Source organism: Temnothorax curvispinosus, unplaced genomic scaffold (genome assembly GCF_003070985.1).
Source record: "Temnothorax curvispinosus isolate PA1 unplaced genomic scaffold, ASM307098v1 QBEX01016810.1, whole genome shotgun sequence".
Classification (NCBI taxonomy): domain Eukaryota; kingdom Metazoa; phylum Arthropoda; class Insecta; order Hymenoptera; family Formicidae; genus Temnothorax; species Temnothorax curvispinosus.
Genome location: NW_020226590.1, coordinates 36,321 through 60,095, shown reverse-complemented (window position 1 = coordinate 60,095; position 23,775 = coordinate 36,321). Strand labels below are relative to the sequence as shown.

General features: G+C 38.3%; 2 protein-coding genes across 14 annotated transcripts; both read right to left on the bottom strand.

The window, feature by feature from the left end:
* Positions 1-569: 569 nt before the first annotated feature.
* LOC112467054 (leucine-rich repeat-containing protein 40) lies at positions 570-10,415 on the bottom strand. 2 transcript variants are annotated; one of them, XM_025035514.1, is made up of 4 exons: positions 9,005-10,415; positions 3,446-3,589; positions 3,149-3,316; positions 570-2,781 (listed from the first exon to the last, which is right to left on the bottom strand). In XM_025035514.1, the coding sequence occupies exons 1-4, from the start codon at positions 9,156-9,158 to the stop codon at positions 2,618-2,620; spliced, it is 630 nt and encodes a 209-aa protein (XP_024891282.1). In that variant the 5' UTR covers positions 9,159-10,415; the 3' UTR covers positions 570-2,617. The 2 variants fall into 2 exon arrangements, with proteins under 2 accessions (XP_024891282.1, XP_024891283.1); XM_025035515.1 differs by lacking the exon at positions 9,005-10,415 and adding an exon at positions 5,225-5,824.
* Positions 10,416-13,774: 3,359 nt separating this feature from the next.
* LOC112467052 (PDZ domain-containing protein 8) lies at positions 13,775-23,769 on the bottom strand. Of its 12 annotated transcripts, none has more exons than XM_025035502.1 (10): positions 23,358-23,769; positions 22,331-23,094; positions 22,060-22,252; positions 21,717-21,979; positions 20,505-21,561; positions 19,988-20,250; positions 19,514-19,714; positions 17,847-17,996; positions 16,560-16,742; positions 13,775-16,304 (listed from the first exon to the last, which is right to left on the bottom strand). In XM_025035502.1, exons 2-10 carry the CDS (start codon positions 22,724-22,726, stop codon positions 16,101-16,103), a joined length of 2,910 nt encoding a protein of 969 aa, XP_024891270.1. In that variant the 5' UTR covers positions 22,727-23,094; positions 23,358-23,769; the 3' UTR covers positions 13,775-16,100. The 12 variants fall into 12 exon arrangements, with proteins under 12 accessions (XP_024891270.1, XP_024891274.1, XP_024891275.1 ...); XM_025035506.1 differs by having other exon boundaries at positions 22,331-23,054; XM_025035507.1 differs by having other exon boundaries at positions 22,331-23,031.
* Positions 23,770-23,775: the final 6 nt, after the last annotated feature.

Genomic DNA, 23,775 nt, shown 5'->3' with positions numbered 1-23,775 from the left:
TGTTCAACGTTTTAGTAACTATTATTGTACGAAGTAAAAGATATTTATTTTGGCATTGATTGTATTTCATTTCAAAAATTTTATTTAAAGAGGCTGCAAAAATATAAAAAGTGCAATTAAAACTAGCGTGCGCCGTCGTCATCTTTGTTTTGCGTCGTTTTATGTCCGTTTTTGAATAAAATGTTATTTTGTGTTTTTAAATCATCGAAGCAATGTTGCACATGCGAATAAATGTCGCGAGTACTGACCAAAGCATTGAGCAATTATTGTACCACGCAGTACTTTTCGTTCTATTACGATACTATCGATCATAATTAGCTCTGTTTTCTAATCACGCGAGCGAGTATCCATGATATCGAGATTGCGTGCAGCTTCAACGTAAAGCCAATCAGGCACCAGCAGCTCGGTGAGTAATTTCACTTCCACTACATAAAGCTAATTTAATTTGTAAAATTAAAAAAAGAGAAATCAGTTGAGCGTTAGTTGTATTAATATTAATTAGCGCAATTGAAGTTGTAGATAAAGCGCTTTGTTCAGAATATAAAATCAGGAATAGATAAAAACGCAGCTGAGTTCTGGGATATTTTATTTTTTAACTGGCAATTTTCTTTTTATTTTGGACGTTTTTCGGCACACCCTGTACATACGTTCGTACACGACACATTTAGTGGCTCAAAGGTAGAACATCGACCTTCCATCCGTCGAAACTAATACGTTGTATAAGTGCACCATTTATGTTTCTCTATTAATAACAGTCGCGACACACGCATGCATCGTATCAAAATTGGCTCGATAACTTTCGGATAGTTTTTATTTTACGTAATACAGAATGTGGGTAAATTTATAAGCGAGTAAAAGTGTCCATCTGTCTTGAAAGCATTGCGCAGTTTCTACTCCCCTGTCAAAAATTGTATATACAATTACGACACATATCTTGCAAGATTTTAACAACTGACGCGTCGAACAATCGGCGAATAAATTATAAAAATACGGACCACAACAACTACTCTCCTGACCCGTGACGCAAGTGCTCTCGCGAGACTAGGGAACATTCATATAAATAAGGTACAAATTGCGATATAGAAATCACTGTAATTAGGATGTATATAGACTAGGAACGGTGCGAAATATATAATTGAAAAAAAAATGCGCTCCCGTGCTTCTCGTGCTGTTTGCATTGCGACGTCTCGCGCGTCTCTACATTCAAATTTCTACGAATCTGAGGATGTATGAAACTAGAGATTTACAGATTTATCAGTTATACATTTTTATATTTTTCCAATTTAAGAAAATTTTAATAATTCTTAAATCTGAGGGACCTTCAAATGAAATTATCCAAATGCCACGGACGTAATTGTCCGTAAATCCGGGATTCGACACGGTTACGTAAACCTCTGTAAATCTCAAGATCCGTACGTCCAAGAATGACTGACTAGATCAAAAGCACAGGAAGATAAAACGAATTTACAATTGTAATTACTATTCGACGCGCAGAACGCGTGTAGTCTCGCGGAGACATTTGCAAGCCTACGCTTGCAAATCTGTATTTCTTTACGGAGCACCCTATATCCAGACGTTAATAGCTACTTAATAATATTTTTGTCATTCGTTACTTTTTCGTTATTAATTAACACTTTGTACTCAAGTGAAAAAAATTAACATTTATCCGAAACTCATCAATTTGCGAGGCGTTAATCTTTTCATATCCGATTTACGAATGCATGTAAAACGTGAAAACGTCCTCAAAATGTAATTTACAAAAGAGTTACGGAATCTTTATTTTTACACTGATTCTTAATATTTTATAAATATATAGTAACATTAAATCATGTAAAATTGTAACATCTCTGTTATATTTTCACATGATACTCGAGTGCAAAATGTTAAATATTAAAAAGATTGCACTATATAATGTATATATATATCGGCAGTCCATAGCGGTGTAAATTGTCCGCGACACTGACGGACAAAAATTACAATACAAATACAGTCGATACAAGTTGTATTCATGAACGACAGATTAATATTTTGCAAATATTTCTTCAAGTCTTAAGCTCTGTAAATCCGAGACTTTTGAATTTTAGAGATCGCACATTTAACTATGCAGATTTAAAAACCCGAAGGTTCGAAAAAATCCAAATCAAACGATTCAAATGATCCACATACTTTATAATTCAAGGATTCGATACTGAAAGTGTTCTGATATTCAAAATTTCATAAATCGTGAGATCTAAGAATCCTCGAATTCGATTGAATTAAGTATTTATGTATCACAAAACAGCGTCGCTCATGGCTGGTATCGCGATAAAATCTAAAAATCCACGCGGTATAAAAGAAAAACGAGGGATCGGTCGATCTCCACGAGATCAGTAACAGATCCGCAGTAATTAAGTACAAATCACTAGTGACATTTATAAAAGATACAATCGGGCCGTGTCGACTGGCGATCCGCGGCACCCGTTATCACACATTTCGCGTTATCACTGTACAAAATGTCGATTCTACTTCTAGTTCGCGAAGTCTTGAGCAATCTTCGTCGAGAGAACGCGGGGGATGGAATCGTCTCCCCCGGCGCGTCTCCCGTCGCGAAATGGGCTGCTCTCACTCGGGAGGTGGCTTAAACGTTCAAGTCCTCCCAATCCTCGATCTGCCGAGGAGTAAGCTCGATCGTGATCCTGGTCAGAGTGCGTAGGAGGTCGTGCAATCTTGACGGTAACGGGTTCGCCTGCAGGTCGATGAATTCCAGAGCGGGCGCGTGCCTGAGCCTCTCGACGTCGATATCTGCGGAATGAAACCAATGATGTTGTCATTTCAAGAAAAAATCTATTACATTCTGAAAATTGTCCTTTGTTTTGATCACGATAGAAATGCGATAATTTACCTAAGACCTCTTTTTCGATCTATATAGCATTAGAAATTGGACTCGTTGAAATTATATCGATTTTAATCCTTGAATTAAATACTTAATGTTGATATTTTTAGTACATCCAAAATTATTCTAATAATTGCATGGTTTTAGGATACCTTTAGGATAATTTTAGGATACTTTTTGAAAGGAGGAGTATTGTGCGATCCGTTAATTGATTGAATTGCTGTTTAATAATATTCGATGAAGATCTTACATAACGACAAGTTAATCGATACTGACCGATGATGAAATTGTTGCTGGCGAGAAGTCGTTTAAGCTGCGGTATCCGCCAGGCGACAGATGGTAGAGCGATGAAAGTGTTGTGCGAGATATCGAGTCGTTCCAGAGCTTGCAGCTCGGCCAGCTCCTCGGGCAACTTGCTCATCTGATTGTGGCTTAAGTTCAATTCTGCAAACACAATACGCGTCTTGTTGAAATACATAATAATGTGGGATTTTTTAAGCGGAAATTCTCCTAAAAGTAAATTTTATAAAAACGGAGATTTAATTTGAAACTGCTCTATAGTTCATCACTCACCGGTGATTAGTGAGAATTTCACGGCAAACTTTGGAGGGATTTTCGTGATCACGTTGCCGGAGAGGTCGCATCTCTTCAGCTCCGTGTGCCGCATCAGATGGTAAACTGCGTCCGGGATTTGCATGAGCTGGCATTCTGACAAGTCTAAAAAGTAAAACGAAAGAACGTATATACAGTTTCCTGAAAAAAGAAAAATAACACAAACGTCGTGACTTTAAGTTAATGGGTTTCAGGGTTCTCGTTAAATTTCAGCCGCCATGTAGAAATTAGAGTAAAGTCATTTCGAAATTAATTAACATCAATTTCAGCGATAAATTCATTTTCAAAACACGAAACGAGTATTGTGTTTTAAAAATGAAATAAAAATTAATATCTTCGATTTCCGGGGGCCCCCGCACATCCTTCATAAATAATGAAAGTGTAGGCCGTTATTTATTGCGATCTTGTATCTTTCGACATATATCCTACTATACTATCCATTATATAAATACCTTCTCCCTTTCTCCAAATACTCAATCGTAATTTTTAATGGAAATCGACAATCGAATATCGACAATCAGTGACGAAACATTGGATGAAAAATAAATAACTCTTTTTGCACTAAAATAATTATTCTTCCAATATTTTATTTCGCGACAGCATCTTTCGATGCGCGAATAGAATTCCACCTGTGACTGCGATTAACGTTAAACCGAGAGAACATATATACGACTTTCCCGCGCGCGCGTTCAGATATCGACAAACATCGGTTAAGCTGTAATAATGAAATTATAATGTAAAGGTGCTCCGCCACTCGGAAAAAAAATGAGAAAACGCCAGTCTATAGGCGCATCATAACTGCTGAAAGTGCACTTAACGTCAGCGCGCACCGCGTTTCACGCTTTCTCCAGCACGGAAGACCGCCGACGCTGAATCTAACTCGAAGAACGCGCGGGAGCCGAGAATGTGTTACGGAACAAACGTATATATTCCGCGTTATATATTTATCAATCATCGCGATCATTATAACATCGACGCGCACGCGGTTCCGGAAGGATAACGAGCCGCGCAGAATTGCGCGATTTAGTAATTCAACAACGTGGATTCGTTATGCGCTTCGTGAAGTTGAGCAAAATTATCGAATCCTCAATCCAATTCTAATAAACTATAAAAAGAATCAAGCTCGTGTATTTTAAAATAATGTAGTAGTAAGTAGAAAGTTCACAGGCCAATAAACGAGCAATCGAGAGACGTTAAAAACGTCCCTATGTATATTTAAGATAAATTTAAGAGATATTAATCTATTTTTAATTTTTATATATTAAACTATTTTTAACTAGTTTTTAAATTTAATATCTCTCAATTGCTCGGCCTTTGAACTTTCTACACAACAAATTCTAATAATTAAGAAAAATGCTGCCTCATATTTTCCTCTTCTTCGTGGAGGAAACCTTCGTGGAGAACCCAAGAATTATAAAATTCTCGTAAAATTTTGTCATTCTGTAAATTCGGACGCTGTTGAATATCGAAATCTCCAAACTCGATGCGAAGAGAAAACTGTACAATTATACAATGAAATTTCTTCGGTTGTAAGAATCAATTAAGCCGCGTTTTCGCAATTTCTGCTACCCCGGTCCCGGTCGCGCACCAATGCGAAATGCGAATAAGCGCGTTACGAAAACATCGCGGTGGAATGGTGGAAACCTGGCCGCGAAACGGACCCGTCGCGGATTAAACAATCTTCCTGGCGAATTTTAAACGCGAGCAAAAGGAATCGCGTGTCGCTTTCACCGAATTTACCGAGGCTCTCGTTCTCCTTCGCCTCCTCGCAGCGATGAACCACTCTGGTAACGGCGTGCGCCATTTTCGACGTCGCCGTCGCCGGGCCGCACTGACTCACCGACTCGCGGTGTTCAGAGACTGCGTTTGAAGCATTTATTTCTGTGCGTGCCTGCCGAAATAAATCCCACCACCTGGTCGGCCGTGATACTCATCTCACGGCTCATTCTCGGATATCTCGGGTTATCGAGGGGGAAATGCACGAACTGTTCCGCGATGGCCGAACGAGCGCGCGCGCACGCGATATGGGCTGCGTCTTGCGCCGGAAATCGAAGATTTGGATATTTAGAACATCACGTTTCGCAAGTGCTCGACGAGGCTTAATCGACTGATAAATTTTGAATATTTTTTTAACATATATGGCAAGGGGACTGGAGTGAAAGTAGTCGTCAGATTGTTATTTGTTTGTCACAACGTCGTTTCCGGATAAGCTAATTGCTCTGAATCATATGGCCTTGGATTTAATTTTGATAAACTTTAATTTTATGTGTCATAATATTTTTATCGGAGATCTTGAACTTTGCGCGATTAGTTGATTCTTATAAAAAATGTTGGATCCTTATAGATAGATTGAAGTGCAGAATATATAAAAAAAGGCACAACTTAATTAATTATAATTAATTAATCATAATCAATCATAATCAATCATAATTAATCAATTATAATTAATTTAATACTATTCTACGAAAATTGCTCTTAATTCTTTTGGACTCATTTTCATTTGAATTAAGAATGGTCTTTCTTTCGCAAACAAGTATTTAGATTATATTATATTGTAAAACATTCTATAATTCGTGCAAAAGATAATTAAGTGGGAATAAAATACTCGAACGGGCAATTGTGCAATTAGTATGAGAGTCATTGTGCAATTAGTATGAAAGTTATTTTTCGCTATTGCTCTCACGCGGCTAGTTAACGTGCGTGCGATCGTTTTTCTTCGCCAAAAAAGTAGTAAAAAAGGCCCGATATCAAGCTGCCATTTAAGGTCGCGATGCCTTATACGGGAACTTCTCGCATTTGTAGACGCGCGTTTGTGCGTTTCGCGCTGGAAAGTTCCTGCATTTCTGGATTCTTACACGGGATCTTTCTTCCACGCACGAAAGCCTCAGACACCTGCAGAGCTGCAGGTGCAGTATCTGCAGCAACTATGATTACAAAAAAAAAAGAATGTTTTATAAAATAAACTCATTTCTTTATCTCGCTGGATGCAATATTGAAGATTCAATATTTATAATCTAAGTTAATGTCAGTTTGTATTAAATCTTTAACAATGCGCGCTAAACTTGTAACGTGTCACAGTTCTACGAAATCAGAAGTCTTTTATGACTCGGACTTGATCCGGAATTGGAATCAGTGGAGGATCAATAGCGATTTATTGCTCGCGCAGTCGTTCTTTGCCGCTTCATTCGTATTACAGATGCGTGTCTCGTATTTGAAGCTATACAATAAAAAGATTCATAAAGGCGAGGAACAGCCTCCGATATTCGGAGCGCGTAGATCAGCATTGCCAAGGCTTCGCTTTACTATTCCGAGATCGACCTTTCGTGCGGTGCATCGGGTGTCCCGAAGATACGCGCGAATACCCAGACGACGATACCGACCGCAGAAGATCACCGGGAGCTGTCCCGCGAGGCTCACGATACGCGAGAAGGAAAGAGACAAAGGCCGGATACGCGCGTTGTGTAACGCAATGTTTATCCAGTCAATTATCTATGCCGGAGAGTTGCTAAGCGAGCATTTCACTTTTATCCGCGAGCTCCGATGCTCGAGAAACGCCACCCGTTTATTTATCCAGTCCTGGGTAACTTCTCCACCGTCGGCAGCTTCGTGTATCATATCTTCGATTTTATTAGCTGTTGCAATAACAGCTCACTTAGCAAATATCGTAAATATCCTGCTGATTTTTAATGAGCAGATTTAAACGTCTTGAAAAGCTTTTAAAACACATAAATTATATCTTTGGATAACTTGTAATTTATTGTTGCAGTTACATCATTGTGATCTGTTTCATAAGCGGTATAGAAAAAATAAACGGGAAAAGGAGAGAGATTTTTTAAATCCTCCCTCTCTTTCGTTATTCGTGATACATTTTTCTTCACACTGCTCGTTTATGATATAATTGTATCTCTTTATCTTTAATGAAATTAATATTGAGATTGCAAAGTGGAACGGAAATGTTTTGCACGCACTACTACTATGTGATTGCTTTTACGTGATGAGGACGTCATTGGCATGATCCGTACTTTCTACGGAACTATGTTATAAGTTTTTTGCCGCAACAGGAAATCGTTGCCAATACGTTGCGTCCCGACGATCTCGACAATCAATTTTTATTTGCCGTTCCTTGTTTCCCCTTTCCTTTTCTTTTTTTTTTAATGCATGCAGTGTTACGCGTGTGAGAAAAAACGTATATCACAAATCTTGACGAAAGTAGGAGAGTTCGTTAGTCGCATAAAACAAACTGAGTCATCCGATAATGCATTAGATAAGATAGGTATTAACGGGACAATACGCAGAAAACGTTTTGTTGCGATCTCTACCGCTTAGCCACTTGTGATATTTTTATCGTAATCCGATAATTGATTTGCCCTGTGAATATTATGCTTACATCGTAGAAACTGCGTTTTTCTGGCAGTTTCAGATTTTTAGAACTTTCACAAGTTCTCCAATCGGAATTATAAATGCAGTTGCAGATTTTTAACACAAATCTCTGCTATCATAATCATTAATATCATGAATCTTTAGTATCAGACCTTTGTTAGCCTTTAATCTTAATCAAAATATAGAAAAACATCGATGAAATAGGCTTTTGACAATGCATTTCTTGGTATCAGTGATTTCGAACTTATTCAAATTCAAAGGAATCTTGGATGTTTGAAATTAATTCTTACTGTTTTTGTTACTACAAACTTTTTCATTTCATAAAGTCTTAAGACTGCGATTCAGGTGCATGTTACAAATTTCTGATTTCGTAGAATCGCGACGCTACAGATTCCGAAAATTGAACTCGTACCTACATTTTTTTATCGAACGGCACGAATGCGTACGTTTTAATTTCACGAATATTTACTCAGTGCTCACCGTTTTTTCGTCCATATGCAAAAACCCCGATTTTAAACTTCAGAAATTCTCAAAGTTATTTTGTTTCCAATGTACATATGTATATGCTCATTAAATTACAATCTGCGTTTGATTGTAGTCTGTGCAATCGTAATCTGTAGAGTACGTTTTATGAAAGGTGTGGTGAGTCACAAGCATCGGCACATTAAAAACAGCAAAAGCATTGTTGATCAAGGTTACGGTGTGCGCAGACGGCGTTGTACAGATAAGGCGAGGGTGGAAGTTATCTCGAGTCAGGAAGTACAGTCGATACTGACACATGCATATTATGGTGTTTACAAACTTGGCTTTTTCGTAGATAACTTTCTTAATGGCGCGATTTTAACTTAGATGGTAAAGTAAAAAAATCTGTGCCAAGTCGAAGGATTTCCACATCTATCGTATTAAATATTTTTATTTGATTTGTAGTCAAGTATAGACCTGTTACACTTCGGCATTGAAACTCATTAAAATTCATAGCAGAGAGATCAAGAAATTAAAAGGCGTTTCGAAGATTCGAGTCGTCTTTTAATCTAAGGAACGTTGCAAGCATTTCCAGAATTTTTCTGGATATCCGAAGAAAATCTTTAAGATTTAAAATGTCTTTTAAACAATAATATATTTCACGCACAATCTTATTACCTAAATTGCAGTTATCTTGGGCCTCTTCGCATCGTGAAACCACCCTGATGATCGCCCGACCAGCCAGTTGCACGCAAACTGCCATCGCGACATTCCTCTCGCCTTGCTCCTGCGAGATCTGCTGCACCTCTTCTTCGTTATACGGCGGCCTCATGGTTCTTTAACACTTCGTTCTTACAAGGGATTTCAACTTACAGCGGACAAGCGCGCGAATGTAAATCTTTCGAGTTTGTGATGTCGAAAATCAGCGACGATCTTCGCGCATTCGCCAAGAAACTACTTCTGGCAGTAACTTCTCTTATTCGATTTCTATTATAATCGTTAGAAAAACATCATACAAGCTTAAACAGCTGTTATTCTTTTTATGAATTTTACACCCCTTGGTCACTGGCAAAGCTCTAAACTGTATCCGGTAACTCCGCGTACTGAAGATAGAAAGACTTCGGCTAGAAATCTAGATTTGGTGTACTTTGAATTCAGTTAATCCAATTTCTTCTGCGTAGAAAATTTTGCCAGGATGAAAATCCGCGCAGATCTGATCCCAACGTTTCCAAGGAGTATTCTTCTTTGTGAAAACTTCTTTCGAAAGTCGAACTTAACTCGAATAACCAGAGCGTTCCTCAAAGAATCATCCAAATAAAAAAAAGACGCAGATTTTCGATTTCTTCACGTCCTTCAGGCTTTCGTGTGATTTCAGGATGCTGGAGTCCGGAACAAAGTCCACTTCGAGCGTGACTCTCAAGGGATCCTCGTTTTCGCGAGTGAACTTCAGCGGGACGCAGGTCCGGCCGACTTCCTGCGCAACTTTAGGACTTTACAAGTCCTCGGTCCTTGGAGTACCTGAAGACTGTCACGGCGACCGAGGCCCGTTTCAGGTGACTCCGTTCAACACTGCCTGCACAAGTGTTCGCGGTGCTATTTAAGCCTTCGCCACTTCCCCCGCCATCGGGGAAGCGTCTCAAACAGCTGACTACTCTGTATGTGTGTGTGTATCCACTCTCCCTCTCTTTGTTTGAAAACAAACGCAGCCAGATGCACCGCGCGACATGCAAGCTGTCAAATTCGGCGTCGGGATTTCCGCGTTAGAAACACGTTTGTTCAAGGTTTTCCTGCTGTTTCAGGGTTTCTTCGGAAATCTCTCCAGGTCTCTTTTGTTTCGAGACTGAAAAAAAATGTCAATTAATAAATTGTTTTAAGATCTTGCGACTTTTTAAATGATTTAAATTGAATGTGTTTCGCGTTGAATGTTTTCTTCGCTTCTTAATTTTCTATTGTTTTAAGATTTCTTCAGGGTTTTCTTGAGTTTTTAGATTTAGATTCTTCTAAAATTTCCATTGAGATTTTTGCGTTAAAATTATATCTTCGCCGTGACTGTTCTGTAGTTTTTTCAAAAAGAAGAACCCTCGACGATACAACTGGACAAACGTTAAAATTGTACAAAATTCATCAATCGTTAATTTCGATTTTATGCTAATTATTGAAATTATATTATAATATAAAATTATAACATAATTTTCAAAAAAAAAAAAAAATCTGTATATTTAAGGATCAAGTTCAAGGATTGAGGCTTAACAATTCGACGGATTCAATTTTGATTCCATTAGATTATGATTTATCTCACAGCATTACAAGCTAACGAAGTATCATTGAAGATAAAATAGAGATTACACATCGAAATGGAAAAGCTTCAATGTCAGTGTTGATGCGCGTCGAGCTTTCTGACTGCGCAGTTTTTTCAAACAAAGAAGTTTAAACAAGATATATCCTTTGTTACTTCGCTAGAACTTTACTTTTTGTGTCGTTAAAGATATCTTTAAATATACCTCTTTCCATTGTAAAAACATTGTGCTCAATTATTGTTTAAGTACATTAAATACAATCGTTATACAAATAATGAGTGTAATTCTCAAAAAAAAAAAAAAATAAATAAAAAAATACGTAAATGACGTCAGAGGAAGATCGCAATGAGCGTTGACTCAGATTTCTCGAATAAATAGGAAGATACATTCGTATACACGGAACAGCGCATCCGGTTTTTCCACGTGTATGTGCAAAATTTGTTCACTCAAACTGACATGCGAAATGAAGATCGATAATACTGTGTAAACTCCCGTTGCGGCGGGGCAAAATGCCCACTGCGCCATATTCCGGATTCCATTATCTACGCTAAAACACAGTATTTTATCTTTATATATTCAACAAAATTATTATAGAAAACATAATACCTAAAATATTAATATAAAATTAATATGAATCATATTTTCATCATATTTCTCCGTCGACATTATTCTTTCGTAAAAATAAAATTGGTTCGCAAAAAAAATAATTCAAAACGCGCAATAAATATTTACCGCTTTTACCACGTGCTAGACAGTTTACTATGCGCAATTCAGCGTAACATTTGGGAAATCGCGGCATAGACGTGCGTCACTATTTCGCTGTAATAGTGAATTATCACGCGAATGTCCAGAGAAACTTGCTAAATTGCCAAAAGTGAGAACGCGTCTCACAGCACAAAGCGACGCGAATACGCGGTCACGTTTAATTTTGGCCAAGATCGCGAAGAAGCGAAAAAATCGGTCGCCTTTAGATCTCTTTTGTGAATCCATTGGAAAGCTATTTTTTTCTTATTTGTAAAAGATAAATCATTTTTATAAGAGCATGTTTTTATTTTTTGTCAATCGAAAACGTCAACGATGCATTCGGCTTGTTATAAAATAGAATATATTTTGTTTTATCTTCCCTTTGCAAATGTTTTATTCGTGATTGAAGTCTCGCATGTTTCTTGAAGAGAACGAAAAAACGACAAAGACGCGTTGGCGAGACGAATTTCGCCACTGTCTGCAACCCCCCACACGCGAGCACTTCTTCTTCCTTCGCGTTAGAGGAGACTTTGCTCTCCATTCATCGTGAAGCTCAGTGCTCAACAGGGACAAAATGTTTATACGGTTCCGCGGTATGCTTGGCCCGCGGCCAGAGGATACTGCGCGTACATCTTGCCGACGAAAATAGACAGCCGCGGACCAAAATCCCCCATGACTTCTCTTTCGTCGTTTTCGCCTCTTCGTGCGACGTAGGGCACGAAATGACGAAGACCAGAGGAGCTGAGGATGCGTGGCTCCGATCTGTGGCAGTTGATATTGGTACAACATTCTTGAATCCTTAGATAAAATTTTGAATCTCCTATATTTTCTGGATTTTTAGATTCCCGAATATTTGTAATTTATCTATGCGAGGGTCATCAATCTTGATATATCTCAAAACCATCGGATTCTCAACCCTTTAAATTTCAAGTCCTTGAAGATCTCGAACATATTCAAATTCTGCATTCTCCAATTATTTATATATTTTCCAATCATTTAGAAATTAAATTTTTAGATTGCTATTTAATATTTAGGTTCTTTTAATTAAATTATATAGATTCATATAGATTTCTCAGCATCTATTGGCACGTTGATAGATGCAGAAGGAAGTGAGTATCTTCGCAGCTTCTGCGTTGACTGTGGCCGGTTTCCGCTCTCATCTCTTTTCTTCTTTAACAGAGAAGAAACAACGTTGGGGGAGGACACCTTGGCACGCACCCTCGCCAAGCAGCGTACATTGGCCCTGCGGCATCGTTGCCGCTGACGTCTGTCCCGTTCTTTGTAACACGCGACCGCGTGTTCTCTCTACTGCGTCTTCAGTTTTCGATGTTTACTGGGAAATCGTCTACGCGAGCGGCGATGATTTCACAAAAACAGCCGGACGTACGAGGGTGAGCACGTGCCTCTCTTGATTGACGTTCTTTCCTGGTGGAAAAATGTCACAGAATTCTTCATGTTATTAATCAGAATTTTTATGCAAATTGTAAGACTTTCTCAGAATGCTAAGAATTTTTCAGACTTTTTATACGAAATAATAAAATATTTCATATTTTTCCCGCTAACATATTATAGAAATCTAGGGCTATATAAGAAAATCTGCACAATTTATCAAAAATTTTTATACCTTCATCTCTAATCGCAATTTTGCAGATTGAATCCCTGTTGCAATTTGTTTCAAGCTTTTCGTAAATATAAATCAAATTAATTTTTTTTTTCGACGTGGAGAGATGGAAGTCAGATAAAGTCTCCTAAAAAATCTAAGGAAAGAGTACAAGTAAATAATATACATAAACGAGTACAAATAGATATAATACAAGATTAGTTGATCATGAAACAAACGTCTTTAGCAAGGACGTGCGAGATCGCGACAGAAATGTCGTTCGCGACGCGCGTGACGCGCGTTCACGCGACCTCGATTTTCGCGAATGTCTATTTTTCATCGTGGAATTTTCCCGGCGCGAAGCAACACGATCCGACGACGCGTCCTGTCTCGATGACTTTTATTGCGACTTCTGTGTATCTTTTGAACAGGCGCCGAGCTCTCTCGTTGCACGTGTGCCTTTATACAAGGGTGAATTAAAAATCAAAGACACAAAAGCCTCTCAGCGCAAACAAAATGCAGTCCGCAATGTGTTCGTTAGAGGAACTCGATAGGTACGGTGAACCGCGTTCTGCTACTCGCTCGCTTTTAAAATTGCCAAACTTTTTCGAAGAATATATTATTCAACTTATAAATAAATCTCAATTTGCGGCATGATATACGAGCTGCATTGATATACGATCTACAATTAATTCCCAGATAAGAATTCCAATTAGAAATCCAGTGGTTTTATAAATCGCAATTGCATTCTCAAGTGTCAATAGATCAGTTAGAAGGTACATACTAGGGCGTATAAACAGTGTGAGATTTACGACGAGATTAACAATCTATATTCACCTTTATATCCACTTTATGTATAATAACAATGAGCGATAATACATCGGTTTGCAATCGCGAGACGCGCAACACCTTAAATTACGGCCACACAAAAATGCTTATGGATGGATTTCGCTAATACGAAGCCGTGTCTCGTACGTCTATTAAATGCACTGTGAACAATTAAGTTAAATACAGTCAAAATTTGCATAGCTTCTTCGCCGGTCGTCATATCAATATCGTCGATTTAGGCCAAAGCGGTAAAATTCTTTGATTATATTTTCAACAGTCAAAGATCTGTATTCATTCAGTGCATTTAGCGTTACACGTGACCATCCAATTGCCATCACAGGCCTAAGCCAAATGCATTTTTTACGTAAATAGAGATCGGAACCGCAGAATCATATCTAATGCTAAATATAATGCCAAATCTTTCAACTCTCTAAATGCACGCTCTCTTTCTCTCTCTCTCTCTCTCTTTCTCTCTTTGTCTTTAATGTATGAATATAGAGTTTAATGCCATTCGTTATAATTGTTCCAGTTCATAGATATGTTCTGTGTTGAGGTTTAAGTTATTTGGCACCATCTGCGATTCTTAAGTAAGACACTGAAAAATGTCAAGTCATGGCATCTGTTTTCATTTCCTTTGTACGATTATAATCCGAAAGTGAATTATTTAATGAATAAAGAGTAGACGTACTGTAATTTAATAGGGACATAGAAAGCAGAATAGACATTAAAATACCTTCTGTCCAAATATTTTTTGAATGATCCATTAAGATCGCAAATTGGTTTAAATAGCTTTGTCAAAAGAGACGTGAGGTCTGAAAATGTTATTAAAAACGTGCAAGATATCCTCTTATCACACGTATTTTGGCGCAATGCACAACCGTGCACGTATTCAACAACCATCCAGTACAGATCATTACCTACGATCGCGACAGATCGTCACCTCAATCTATAAATAGTCTTATAAATTCGCACGTTATATGTTCATCACACATTACATTTGCGAATCTAATATCGCATAAAATTGTTATCAGATAAAATGTAATTATTAGGCATTTGGGGAATCGCACTGTTTTACGGAAAGCCTTTTTTTAGACAATGTGCATCGTTTCACAAACGAAAGCATTCTCTTGTGTGAATACACACGCACCTTCCTACGTACATTGCAATAATTATTATAACAATCTATTAATACTAACTTTAACGAGTTTGGTGTTCTCTCTTGGTGAACGTCTCTGAGTATTATCTAGCTACATATGTAATGCAAATTATAACACGCAAATCGCGATAAAATTATTAAAAGTCCTTAGACGAAATTATATTATTTGCGTGTGTAATTTACGTACGTATTATTTATATACATGCGTAACACATACGCAGAATTTTGATTAATCCTGTACAGTGCGAATAATTACGTATTTGTTTGCAGAATTTAAGTTATTAAATTCTGTAAATTAAAGAAGATATAAAAAATAATATTAAAAAAATCTCTTAAAAAAAGATTTTAAAAGAAAAATATAATTGTCCAATATTTAATGTCATTAAAGATTTGCTATTACGGAATTGAATTTGGACTAGTAAATTAATACTTATATTTTACCATCTCTATTTTCTTACCGACATTCGTGTGAATAGTGTTAAAGATCAATCAATTGACTAATGTAGAATAGGCTTTGGAACAGCTATGGCATAATATGTATTCAAAAACAAACACACACACACGCATACACATTTTTTCTCTTTCTCTCTGTAACTTTATAATATATATGTATAATATTTATATAACGTTACATCAACGTTAAATTTTGAAAAATGTATCGTCACGTAACGTTATAGTAATGCTACGTAAATAAGGTTTTCTAAAATATTATACGGTAAATAGTAGAAACGAGAAAAAGTGACACATATAAGATATAATTGTGATTCTGATATCTGCACTGATGGAATGTTTATAAATTGGAATGTTATCTGGAATCTGAACCGATGGAATGTTAGATATTTGCTCCCTATTTATCTGTGCATAGTAATATAAATATTTCTGTGCATTTTATACAGCCTGATGTAACATTACAATTTTAATAATTAATCCATATTAAGTCAATATTAAAAAACGGCAATATCATCATAAAATTGATGTAACGTCGCATTAATGTCACGCAGTCGTTGCTCATTACGAAATAAATTGCGAAAGCAAACCATTATTATCCATTACCAGATATCCTTACATTTTCCATGTTCATTGTTTATAGAGAGAGGCGGTAAATGCGATTTTCTCTTAAAGCTGCCGCGTTTATTGGATGCTTTCCTGTTAAGATTCCTTGCTGGCTTGTGGTCGGTCCACCGCCTCCTGCGCGTGTTGCAATCCGGCGCAGTAGTGCAAAAGCAGCACGCTTAATGCCTGTACTCGCAGATCACTCTGCGCGATCAGTTTCACGCTGTCTGCATCCCCGTTCTGAGACAGGTCCAATCTTGAGGTAGTTTCGGCGTCTAGCGCGTTCTTCAATTTTCCCATCTACAAAAGACACATATCCGTTTAGCAGAACGCATTTTCGTTACATTTTTATATTGAGCCTACAAGAAATTTTATTGTTGTTAATCAGAGTGATTCAACGTTCAAATATTCTTGAACTGGAGTGGGAAATTTTTGGGTGTTTGAATACCTTAAATCAGAGTAGTCCATGGATTTCTAGATTCGTGGAACGAATCTCTCGAGTTATCTACTTCGAAATTACTTGTGCAGTATATGAAAAGGACTTGTCTCGCGTACCATGGTGTTGATCTTCTCGACACGCTCCTGCGGCTCCAGGTACTTGTACAAGAATTTGCCGGTGTCCCTGGCCCTTGACATAAGACCGTCGTCCAAGTCACCGGCCATAAGTGGAGCTGCAACACTTGGCTCAGCACCCTCCAAGAGGTCAGGACTTATTCCCAGACCTCCAGCCAATGAACTCTAAACGTTTCAACAATTCGATCAGATTGATTAATCATCGCCGTGCGATCTCAGCGAGGGGCATCCTCGTTCGATGCTATGCAGATTCGGAAAGTGAAACATAATCAAGCGGTCGAGCCGATCATGCGTGTGAGTCACATTGATCTTCCTACATCTATAATATGATCACCGTATGTAAGCCTTGCCTCCAGTGTTAAGGTGCAATTGCAATGCAATCAGTGCCGTGTTCATCGTGTTGTTGAAAATCCTCGTCAATGAGAAAACTTGCAACAGTTTCGGGCAAACGATGGAAACAACATCTTATGACAGAAATAATAATTTGTGTAAATGACATAGTGATCACTGAGCATTAAGGGATCAAAGAATCTAGTTATTTATAAATAGACGATAAAAAAATTAGTATAATGATTAAATTAGACCAACATTATCTCAAAATCCATCATTTATCGCTAGTATGCAGTTACCAATCTCTTTATCTTGCACTCTTGCGTGCGAGAGTATCTTAATGTATCTTCGATGATGATTGTAACGCGTGATTGATGAAGGAATGATTGAAGATGAATAAACACACAAGCATGAGAACTGCAAGATATAAAAATTCTTCCAAAGAGCGTATTGTTTTCTTTTGTTTCGGTTTGAGAAGACAAGTGGAAGAAAGTGAAGCGGAGAAGGTTTGATGCGACTCTGATAAGAAAGCTATGGTGATTAAATTAAAAGTCGCATAATTATTCACTATTGAGAAGAAAGAACGTTTTACTTAAATTACCGCAGCTCCTCTTATTTAAGATTTAATGCAATTTTTGAAATTGCGAAAGATACTTGCTGAATATGGACAACTTCAGATTAAATCTAATTACGATATATTATGTTTCAACATACTTTTAATATAATCTTTTGTAATTAAAAGTAATACAAACTGTAATTATTTATATTCGGATTGTAATGTTACCGCCTTGAATTCTTCCATTATGTCCTCTGTTCATCGGAATCGCAATGCTAACGAATAAAGCCTGTTTAAAATTTACGTTAGATAAAATTTTTGTGAAATCGAGCACATGCGATCCTTCTCCGCTTCGGGCGAACAAATGTGTGTTGTTATTCTACCTTGCGGGATGCACAGGGACTTGGGGGGAGACTTCGAGATGCCAGACCAATACCGGAAGCCGGTGGGGCCAAGCAACTGGTACTTCCAGCCTTCTTCAGGCCAAACAGAGTGTTAGCTATACTAGCCTTCACGGCCATCATACTTGCGCCCTGATTAACCGATCAATGGATTTCAAATAGATTAATACCTTTTCACCATTCACGGTAACAAGTTATCCGTAAAATAATAAATCAAAAGTGCAAAATTGGTTGCGCGTCGTAAAGCGTACATTGTTTTACCAATAAAGTATAGAGTCTATGTATAATTTCAAAATGCTTAGTATCTGTCAATTTATTTCCAGCCAAATTCTGAAACACATTAGACCGAAATGAAATATAAGTAGATATGTGTGGATACACTGTATATTTATTTCACAGAAATCTGTGTCAAAAATTAAAAGAATATATTTAGAATAATAATTTTAAAATATTTTATTTCGCAGATTTTTCAGAATTCACATGTAAATTGTATACTTTATCGATAATTTATCAATAACTCCTCGTACGAATAAAGTTTCATACGAGAAAAGAAATTAAACTTATTTTTCTACTCGTGTGTAATTCATTGAGAACAAAGGCAAGGTCAAGAGGTGCAAGCTTTACAAAGAACCTTCACCTCCCCGTGCATATGTTCAGTTCGTTTTATTGCCAACAACAGAATGCAAGTCACGCATAACAATCTCTGCTTTCTATATACAAAATATCAAGATAAATGCATTTAAAGACACACGTGAGTTCTCAAATATTGTACAGTTCCTTAACCATGTGACATGTCATCAAGCACTCCTATATCTCATTGATATGTGATAATGATAATTACTTGTTGCTCTGTCCGCGTGATCAGTGCTTAAAATGATATGTCGACAAAATAAATATCACATTTAAAAAATCGATCTTTTTCGTATCGTAGAAAAAGCAATAAATAAATAAAAACAGTCTCGGAAAAAACTGAATATGTTCCAAATACGGAGCAAAGTCTATTATTGCAACATCTAAAAATACTTTTAAACAAATAAGTATTATAAATATGTATACATAATTTTTAAAGATTATTATATATTATACAATATTATATAATATTATATAATGATATTATATATAATACTACATAATATTTTTATATTGTTTTTAAATATTCCTTATTTACATTAAGATATAAATATTAGGCAGTATCTAAATTATAAAGAACATAGAGTATGATCTTTAAAAAATGATAAATCGTACAACACTTGCAAAATAGTTGATGATTTGACGTCGCGATACGATTATAAATTGCATATTTGTGTAAACGTAAAGAAACATTGCGGTGTACAAATTATGATATAAACATTCAAAATAATGTTAATGACACTAATTATTTAATTATCATAAGATTCACAACATCGGACTAGAAGGTAAAATATTATATTGCTTTCAACCTAATATTAAAAAATACTAACAAGATAAAATTTCTCAAAATAAATAAATAAATAAACAAATGTTTTCTAGATTCCAATATCGAAGATTAAGCATTTTTTTCCTTTCGGTCCGAATTTGCTGTCCCGTATGGAAGCATCATATATCGCAATGCAAAATTCGAAACGATTACGCTCGCGTGTAACAAAATGCCCTAACTACGTCTTGAGTACCTGTACGTTATCTTCGCATCCTGTCAGAGAGATCTCCGGGCTAGAGATATCCCCGACGTTTGGCTCGATCTCGTCGGCCTCCAACGCCAGAGTTGCTAGACTCTCCGCGCCGCATGTGCCAGATGCCTGACAACGCGCCTCGCACTTTTTGTGACACACCATGCCGCAATCACGACACTGTACTGCATCCTTTAACCAAATCTGCGCAGAAAGTAATCCGAATAATCTCCAGGTAGAATAAAATAGAGATAAAATAAGTTTAGTAAAAAAAAAATAAAAATTGTCCTATTTTTAAACCTTAAATTACACAGATATAATTACACAAATATATCTTACATTCCACAGATTTTCCATTCTCTCTCTTTCTCCTCTAAATATCACAAATTTTTACAAAGCGTAATTTTATTGATCTTCTCTTGCACATATAGGCAATTCGACAAACTATAAATGAATTATTAGTTTGTAATGCCATACCTTTTTCGTACAAAAATCGCAATGTGTCGCTCTGTGGAAGTGCGTCCTGATAAAATCGTGTATTTTTCTATCAGTGATTTCCTCGCTTGGAATCGGTTGAGTTTTGGCAGTTTCTGCGTTTTCCTTCTTCCCGAAATCATTAACCCCTTGATCGCTCGGCCGACAAGATTCCCATACGTACGATAGCAGAATGTCGCCGTAACAGAGCGTCGGATCGAATCCCGAGTAACCTTGCAGTCTTACGTAGGACGTCGCTAAAGAAGCTTTAAAAGAAATTCTATAATTAATTTTTTAAATTTACTTTTAATTAATTTTTTTTCTGAATCTGAATAAAATCCGATAGAATTCCAATGAGAAACTTATTCCCTTATTATAAATCAATTCCACTTAAAAAGATTTATCGAAACTTTTACAATTTTATATACTTTTATATATTTTATATACATATATATTATATATATTACAATATAAATATTTTTAAAACAGACAAGAGAAAAAAATAATTTTCGAAACTTACCACTATCGGGAGGCAATAAAGCATGACATTTTAGGTAATGCCCAGTCGTGGAAGTGCAGCACTGCGCCAGGATTAATTTCACAGGCGCGTTTATGTAGCCTAGCAATCTCGGTGGTGTTTCACCGCCCTTCACCCGGCCCCATACGCCCACATTTAAATATTGCGATTCAGAATCGATGCGGAAGCTCTTGGTCTCCTCGAAGGTGATCAGAGAGGCGTACGGCTTCTCCTTCGTGTTGTGGTACAAATCGGCGATGTTGGTCGTGTTACTGTCGTCCGGAAGATAAAATTGAACAGTGCTGGATGACGCCGACGACGTGGAAATTACCGAGATTCGTCGAGACGGCGTAGTGTCGGGCGTCTGGGCGACTTCTTCTGTCTGGCTGCTGCTCTTTCTTCTCTTGAATAGCTTACTGCTGTCCGATCGGGTGTCCGCGAGATCATTTTCAGAATCTCGTAGATCGGAGAACTTGATCTGTGCCTCAAACTTGATCTTTCCGGCGTCTTCCGCGCTCGGACTGTCCAGCCTGCCCACGGAATCGCTTTTCGACGCTTTCCTTTCTGCAAAGGGCGTCCTCTCGTTATCCGTTTTCTGTCCTCTTTCGCTCGAGTACCGTCTCTCCACCCTGATAATGAAACGTCGCTGTACAGCGGATTTGACAAACTTCGCTACTTGGTTCATGCTCGACACTTTTTTGCCATCCACCGCTACCAAAATGTCGCCTTTCCTCATCTCGGCGATCGCCGCCGGACTCCCAGACACTATGGTCTCGACTAGCACGCACATCTGGCCGATCTCCGGCACGACCTCCTGCTTGAACACCACGCCCAACTGCTGGGAGCCCGTCTTACTGATGATCAGGTCTAGCACCATGTACGGAACGCCACTGTACTGCGTCAAATAAATCCATGGCGTAGAATCTATGCTCATGGTGCAGTACACTTCCACTTGCGACACGTCTTCGCCATTATTGAAGACGATAGACGCGAGGTTTAATCTGCTGATATCCAATAATACGACCTCCAAGTATCCTGGAGTGAGCTGAGTACTGGCGACCTAAAAAAGTATGGATCGATATTGCGCGAAGATAAATCAAAATTAAAATTATTTATTAATTTTTATTTCTCGATTTTCTCGAAATTGAAATTTTCGCAAACGCACAAGTAAATTGTAATGTAAAGCTAAATAAATTTAAAGAAAACGCATTCTACCTCTGAAAGATCCACGGCCTCGTCGTTCAATCTTCGGAAAAACGGCTTGTAGCGCATCTTATAACGAGGTAGAGTATGCTTCCGCTTCACTGCCCTCCTAATCTGACTGGTGATAATCGAGATTATCTGCGGCTGTAACTGACGGCCTTGGAACTGCGACTGCACTTCCAGCTCCAAGATTGGATCCGAATAGAAGCTCAACGACCAGTGCGTGTACGGTACACGAGTAAACTGTAGCCTAGCTTTACCGCTGATACGCTTCACTGTAAAAATTGATACGTAAGATATAACACATCCTGTTTCCTTATTTTTCTGTTTAATATACCGTTATATGCGATAATACCTTGCAACGCCATGTAGGCTGTTTTACCGAGCAGCATCTTAACATCTATAGACAATTGAAAGTTTCCTGAGTAATGTAAATCTAAGGCCAAGTCCAGAGACTCCAGCAAACCCGTGTCGGCGTCGATTTTTGAGTCGGCGACTTCCAGACCCTTTATCGTCGGAAATTGCGTACCAAGATTCAAGTCTCTCAACTGGAAACAATTACGGAGGATTATCACACGGAAATGCTCCCTTACGCTATTCCAAAATTGTCCCCGGTCGAATCTTACTTTCACACTGTCTAACAACTTGGCGGTGGTCGACTGCGTAAGAAGCTCCTTGAACTCGTTATTCAATTTCCTGTAAAGCCATAGACGCACACGCTCGGCGTTCCGCAGCTCGTTGAAGAGGAACTGCAGCGTAAGGTTTATGGCCAGGTTCTCGTTGCCCTGGGACATCACCTGACGGGACATGCTGTTGTTGGAGTTCGCCCGTTCCTCCTGCACCTGTTCCACCAGCTCCTTAGGCAACTGCGCCTTGCCATGCTGCAGCTGCCTCTGCGGCGGAGTGGCCTGAGGTCCCGAATCCAAATACTTCTTAAACAGGTAAAACTGCACCGCCAGGGTACATATTACACCACAGACGAATGTAAAGACGGCTACCAGAGCCAGCTGCAAACTGTCCATATTAAATTCACTGCTGTTGAAGGATACCAGTCTCTCCCTCGATTATCAAATGCAGGACACAACGCAAACAGTGACACCCAGATGCGGATTATTATGTAAGTGGTAACGTTACACTGTATACACACGTGAAAGAAAGTCTCCAATGTTCATGCTAAAGGCGCAGAGTTGTCGAAGAGAAACCATTTTTCTCTGATGAATCAATCTCTGATGATCAATAACAGGACACATTGAAGTTACACGTTGTTACGTATCACCCTGCATGCAGCGAGAGAAAACGTTCCAAGTTACGCATATTAGAACCACAGCTGTCGAAAGAATCCAGTCTCTCCTTCACAAGTGTCAGCAAATTCCAAACAAAAAAAAACAAGCTGCAGAAAGAATCATGCTAATTAAGACACGTACAAAAGTGAGGATTTAATTGCAGCTATGTACAAACTTTTATATGGATAAAAAAATGTAGATTGTCAAAGTTAAACAAATTTGCTTCTTATTCTCAATCGTTTTGTATCATAAAAACACAATTTTCTTAAACTGCATCAATTGCAATTAAAAACGGAAACTTCACTCTTGCTCAGAAAAAGTCTCTATTAAATTTTCTATTATCGTCAATTGAGAGGAAAAGCTGTCGTACAATTTGTTTTCGTCGCAGCACCGCAGGAGTGAGCAAAAACACGAGTGAAAAAGAGAGAGAGAGAGAGGGCGGAGGACACTTCTAATTGTTCTTGAAGAAAAGTCGACCTCCGGCGGCTCCGCGGCTCTCGCACCGTAATCACCGTATTGTCGCTAACTACCTAACGTTGCATTAGGAACTTTCGGTACGGCTGAACGTCACCACCACACCACCTCGCGCCCGACAACGCGCTGCGCACGGGAACGGGGTCTCGCGGTCTTCACGGCTCGACAGGTATTCGGAGCACTTTCACTCGTCGACCCGCGGATCAGCTGAACGACGCGCGCGCGCGCACCAGAGAACGAGTCCCCCGCGTCGCTGCGTCCAGCTGCGCCGCATCCGGGGTGATCCAGGGTGATGGCGGGGACGACGTTCCACG

Bases quoted from the DNA above. Each gene is read 5' to 3' on its own strand.
- LOC112467054 (XM_025035514.1), bottom strand. From the start codon at position 9,158: ATGAGGCCGCCGTATAACGAAGAAGAGGTGCAGCAGATCTCGCAGGAG. The intron at 3,590-9,004 runs GTAATAAGATTG...TTTACTTTTTAG, and splicing joins CCAAGATAACTGCAATTTAG to ACTTGTCAGAATGCCAGCTC. The intron at 3,317-3,445 runs GTGAGTGATGAA...TTGTGTTTGCAG, and splicing joins GAAATTCTCACTAATCACCG to AATTGAACTTAAGCCACAAT.
- LOC112467052 (XM_025035502.1), bottom strand. From the start codon at position 22,726: ATGGACAGTTTGCAGCTGGCTCTGGTAGCCGTCTTTACATTCGTCTGT. The intron at 22,253-22,330 runs GTAAGATTCGAC...AATTGTTTCCAG, and splicing joins AGTTGTTAGACAGTGTGAAA to TTGAGAGACTTGAATCTTGG. The intron at 19,715-19,987 runs GTATGGCATTAC...CTTTCTGCGCAG, and splicing joins GCGATTTTTGTACGAAAAAG to ATTTGGTTAAAGGATGCAGT.